Source organism: Rhipicephalus sanguineus, chromosome 7 (assembly GCF_013339695.2).
Source record: "Rhipicephalus sanguineus isolate Rsan-2018 chromosome 7, BIME_Rsan_1.4, whole genome shotgun sequence".
Lineage (NCBI taxonomy): Eukaryota > Metazoa > Arthropoda > Arachnida > Ixodida > Ixodidae > Rhipicephalus > Rhipicephalus sanguineus.
The window spans coordinates 154,435,917-154,441,836 of record NC_051182.1 but is presented as its reverse complement, the minus strand read 5'-3'; the positions used below and the strand labels follow the sequence as shown (position 1 = coordinate 154,441,836).

General features: G+C 41.0%; 1 protein-coding gene across 1 annotated transcript in view; it reads right to left on the bottom strand.

The window, feature by feature from the left end:
• Nucleotides 1-4,038: 4,038 nt before the first annotated feature.
• Nucleotides 4,039-5,920, bottom strand: part of LOC119400314 (keratin-associated protein 6-2-like) — a 223,367-nt gene continuing 221,485 nt past the window's right edge. Inside the window, exon 2 of the mRNA XM_049418044.1 lies at nucleotides 4,039-4,380. Within this exon, the coding sequence (XP_049274001.1) occupies nucleotides 4,094-4,380 (287 nt within the window). The 3' untranslated portion in view covers nucleotides 4,039-4,093. The remainder of the gene's footprint in view (nucleotides 4,381-5,920) is intronic.

Genomic DNA, 5,920 nt, shown 5'->3' with positions numbered 1-5,920 from the left:
ACCAGCGCCACCAAGAAAACTTGAATATTTTTGTCTATTTATAGCGATTTGTATCCTGCGTGTATCTCACGTAGAATGCAGTCATATGAGCTAGATATATTTAAGGTTATGGGCCGGGACGTGTACTCAATGGCTAAAGCACTTGCCTTCAGAGCGTGATGAACGAGGTTCGAATAACAGTGCTACCAAGTGTACTTGAATATTTTTTTCTTGTTATAGCGATTTGTCTCTTACCTATATCACCCGTAGAAGGCAGTCTTATGGGCCAGATATGTTTATAGAATGAGAACCGAGGCGTGCAGTCGATGCGTAAAGCACTCGCCTTCTGAGCATGAGGAACTAGGTTCGTATACCAGCGCCACCAACAATACTTGAATTTTTTTTTTCGTTTATAGCAATTCGTCTCCTACGTGTAGTGCATGGGTCAGATATATTTATCATGTGCGAGAATCGATGCGTAGATTAATGGCTATAACGGACTTCTCTTCTGAGTGTCTTATAGCGTTTGGAAATAGTATGTTTTTCTGTTTTTAGAGCTCCTTTATATTTTTGTAAAACTTGTGGGTGCATTTCTGGCAAAAAGGTAAAGGTATAGCCATTAGAAATCATGTAATTTTCATTTGCAAAAATTCCGTCGATTTTTAATAAAATTGCTAGGGGTGCATTTTCCGTGGAAAGGTGGACTTTGGAATTATTGTATTTTCATTCTTTTAGAGCTGCGTCGTTTTTTTTTTTTCGTTAAAATTGGTTGTGGGTGCGTTTCGGGCATAAAAGGTAAGACTGCATAGGATTTCAACGCAGCGTAATTTCCCATTTGCTATTGTGGCGCGAATCCTCGCTCAAAAAATTGCTTGAGGGTGCATTTGTTAAAAAACGTAATACTTTGGGCAATTATGTAAGTGTTGATTCTTTATAGTTGCGCCGTTTTTTTTTTCACTAAGATTGGCTGTGGAGGCATTTCTGGCAAAAAAAAGGTAAGACTAAAGCGTGTAGAAGTCTTGTAATTTTGGATTTATTAGGGTTCCGTTGTTTTTTACAAATTTTTTTATGGGTGTTTGTTGGCAAAAAAGGTAAGACCACAGCCTGCGCAATTTTGCAATTGCAGCCTGTGCAATTTTGCTAAGAGTAAGGACTTTTGTAAATCCTGTTATATTCAATTTTTTAGGGTTGGGTCGTTGTTACTAAAATTGTTGTGGGTGTATTTCTATTAAAAATGTAAGACGATGGAAGCCTTGGAAGTCTTGTACTTCGATTTCTTCGAGTTCCATCATGTTTTACTCAAATTGGTTATGGTGTATTTTCGGCAAAAAGGAAACACTATAGCATTTAGAATCTTGTAAATTTCGATTTTTTCGAGTTCCATAGTTTTGACTAGAATTGGTTGTGGGTGTATTTTGGGTAAAAATGCAAGACTATAGTTTTAGAAATCTTGCAAGTTTCGATTTTTTTATTTCCATAATTTTTTACTAAAATTGGTTGTGGGTGTATTTTGGATAGAGGTAAGACTATAAATTTCAATTTTTGCGTGCTCAGTACTTTTTTACTAACATTGGCTGTGGGTGATTTTCTGGCAAAAAAAGTAAGAATAGCCTTTGGGAAACCTCTAAGTTTTGGCTTTAGCGAGTTCCACCGATTTTGACTAAAATTGGCTGTGGGTGCATTTTTAGCAAAAAAGGTATAGCTATAGACTTTGGAAATCTTGAAAGTTCCGTATTTTTTGTGTTCCATACCTTTTACTGAAATTCGTTGTGGGCGTATTTTTCGCAAAACAGGAACGACTAGCGCCTTTGGAAATCTTGCAAGTTTCGATTTCTCTCGAGTTCTGTATTTTGTTTTTAAAATTGGTTTGTGGGTGCATTTCTGGCAAAAGAGCTAAGACTATAGCGTCTGCAAATTTTGTAATTTTCGATTTCCTATAGTTGCGTCGTTTCTTACTAAACTTGGCCGTTATTTAGTGGAATAGGTCGTGGATTCATATCTGGTAAAAACGGTAAGGACTAGCCTTTGGAAATATTGTCACTTTCAATTTCTTTTTTAGTTCCGTCGTTTTTACTGAAATGTGTTGCGGGCGCAATTCTGCAAAGAAAAGTAAGGCCATTTGGAAATCCTGTACTTTTCGATTTCTTAGAGTTCGCTGTTTTGTACTAAAAGTGGTTTTGGCGCATTTCTGACAAAAGTTGAGTTTATACCATTTGGAAATTTCTAATATTCAATTTTTTAGTTCCGTCCTTTTTTACAAAATTTGATTTTCGGGGCATTTCTTGGCTATCTGATTCTTGTCAGCGCAAGTTGTCGTTTGACTTTGAACTTCGCCCACGATAATTGTTATAAAGAAAAGTGGGGTGCATGAAAGCAGTATAAGTTAGAAGTTTGACTGTCGAAGTGGCGAGTTTGGGCACCTCACCTGATGGGCTTTCCTTGTGCCTTCTGGTAGCATGCGTTAACCCTCTGCTGCATTGCACAATTCTACTTGGACCAATGTTTCGAATCTTGTGTTTCAATTTTGCCACGTGTGATCGCTATGCAGAAAGGTAACGTAAAAAGCGATTTCGGAAGGACGAACGTTGAAATGGATGAGGTCTCGGACCCACGGCGTCGCACTCGAAAGCTGTTTGTTTTACCCACAGGGCTGTACCTGTGCCTTCCTGGTAGGAGGCCTGTGCACTTCGACCGAACTTTTTGACATCATCTTCGCTTATTTCACCGACATGAAAAATTGCGGTTTGCGTAACATGATCTGATAAAGCACCGTGCACAATCTTGCTAAGTAGGAGGCGTGTGCATGGTGCGGTGTCTATTTCTCCCTCTGTCCCTATCCTACCTTATACTGTGCTTAGCTGCTGTGCGGACCAACCAACCTTGGCGACCGCTGCTGCTTTCTCCACTTGTTTATGAATGACATCGGTGGCTTGCGGCGTTGCCACTCCAGATGATGCCCCTTGCTGGCTCTCTCGTTCGAATGCACTTGTATGCTTTCGCATTCGCAGCTGTAACAACCTTAGGTGGACCTCGGATTTTTAGTGCTAAGCGGCCTTGGTCACACCTGTGCCATCGTCCTCGTCGTCGTCGTCGTAGTAGTAGTAGTAGTAGTAGTAGTAGTTTGCAGTCGCAAGCGTCATACAGGCCACGTGACCAAGAGGCAGTGAATAAAGCAACAAATAAAACGGAATAACTTTTCTTGGCTAGGCTCGGTTTGAACTAGGGCCCCTCAGTGTCCAAGGGCACGTGTCCAAACACTGGGCTATACACCTACGCTTGCAGAACCAAGTGTAAGCGCGCGCATTTTGAATATAACGTTGGATTTACGACACCACGTGACCTTGCTGTCCAATCACTTGCACTCGCGCAGTTATAGTTTCGCTGCCCAGCGATTTCCATCGCGTGGAACTGGCGGGATTTTGCGATGTCAGAATGTTTTGTTCCACTTTTAATAAAGTTAGCTATGAGTGTGTTCTCTCATCTCGGTTAGCCTCTACATCTTTCATAAAACCTACAAATTGTGATTACAGAATTTTGCGCCCACTTTTCATAAAATTGGTGTTTGTGCATTTTTTCTATCGCCCGTGGCCTCATTTCTATCATCATTTCTAATCGTCTCCCATTAACCATGCTAAAACTACCAGAATTTAATTTGAATGATTATTACCTGTCATCATCGCTCCAGTTGCGCTTGCATTTTATTGCGATGCCATTAATCGAACACTCCAGGCATACTTCTTGCATATGTATATATATATATAATATATTTATATTATATATATATATATAATATATATATATATATATATATATATATAATATATATGTGTGTGGGTGTGTGTGTGTGTGTGTGTGTGTGTGTGTGTGTGTGTGTGTGTGTGTGTGTGTGTGTGTGTGTGTGTGTGTGTGTGTGTGTGTGTGCGTGTGTGGTGTGGTGTGTGTGTAGTTCGTATTGAAGTTGCCGGCACTTCAAAGAGAACTTGCATGGTATCGTTCGAAGCGCCCCAGCAAAACGTGCCCCCATTGCATTTTAGCGGCCTGTGGTCATGGGTCTGGGTCTTTTATTAAACTTCAGCCCACATGTCGACAATATTTGTCTTGCTTTTCGAGGTGTTCACCACATAGTTTGCTGTTGCATTTGCTGGTTGCCGTAACCTCCTGAGCCGCCCCAGTAGCCGCCACGGCCCCTGCCAAAGCCACCGCCAATGCCGTAGCCTCCACTTCCGTAGCCGGACCCGTAGTAGCCGCTTCCATAGCCGGAACCGTAGCCGCTTCCGCCGAAGCTGGAACCGTAGAGGCCATTGCCGTAGCCGAAACCGTTGCCGCCGTAGCCGAAACCGTTGCCGCCGTAGCCGAAACCGTTGCCGCCGTAGCCGTAGCCATTCAGACCGCCACTGCTACCTAAAATATGATAGTTGAGGGCACAGAAAGTGAGAGGGACATGTAGGTATGTCCCAACCTGCACCACATTGTATCGCAGGTAATTGACCACAGTAAAAGTTTGTCTTGCATCAAAAATTCGCTAACTCAGAAAACAAAGATTGATCAAACGCAACAGAACTTGGAAACCTATCAGCAGCGGAACTCCTTAGGCTCGTAGTAAGGCTGGCGGTGCAGAAAACTCGATTGGTACGCGCCGCAGAAAGCGGATATGCCCCAAGCACCTCCTAGCATAACATAGCCGTGCATAGTACAATATAACAAGGGTGTGGGAAGGAGAAGTGAGGGTTAGGAGGAACGAAAAGAGCAGAGGAGAGCGTACAGCTTGTCATAGCATGGTGTAGTACTATACTATACTACACATGAAAAACTTATGTGTGGATGCGCCACAGACAGCAGGCATGTGCCAAGCAGCTCCTAGCATAGTATAGCCATGCATAGTAATCATTAAGACGGTTCGAAAAGAAATTGAGGGTAAGGAGTGATATTTCATTTTTTGCTTTGTGTTTCCAATGTGATGTTGCCCATGCGCAACATGAACATATGTATTTCAACTTGACGAAAGTAAACAGTTGTTAGTAGCCCCATTCCAGTGTCTGCTTTTCTTCTTTGTGCTCGTCGATTTTAGCGCTTCTTCTTTTAGCGTTATAACGATAAAACCAAGCAATTTTACCACGCCATTTCAATATTATTCGGCATTTCAACCAACGTTTTGGTCTCTACAGATGAATGAACATCACGCAAATTCATGATCAGTCCAAACTCATTAACTCTTGAGACACGCCGTCAAGTGACTTCGGTAATCAAATAGAACGTTATTTTTTCACCCTTGCCGAATGTCTTTTTTATAATATGCTGTATAAGTACAACTACAATGAAACCACTATTCTTTCGCGAATCGACTTTTTGTTTTCATCACATTATTTTATTATTAGTCATTGTATTTGCGAGTGACATATATAGTTAATCATTTCTTCATTGTCTATTGTTATATGCTTATATTTGTAAAACATCCTCCTAATCTTACGTACTTCTTTTCTTTTTTCCTCCCTGCTATTACTGTGCTTTATTTGTCAAAAGCTTGATTTGAAACTGCTGCCATGTACGTGGGCCCTCAGGAAATTGTAAGTGGTTTTTTAATGATTTTCGTCTGAGAGACCCCCAACTCTAGTGGAAATAAAGATTGATTGATTGATTGATTGATTGATTGATTGATTGATTGATTGATTGATGATTGATTGATTGATTGATTGATTGATTGATGATTGATTGATTGAGTGATTGATTGATACGCCTGCGTCATATGTTCAAGTAAGGTTCTCCCTTAATTATTGGTAGATATATTCTTATTGATTGGGACGAACAAGGATGTAGTTTGCGTATAGCTACATGCACTGCACTATGGCTTTAGAGTCTAAATGTAGTGAAAACTCGTCGATGCTGGATTCCTCGACTTGTGTTGGCAACTTTGGCCGCATGAAACATTCGGTTCATGCCCAAC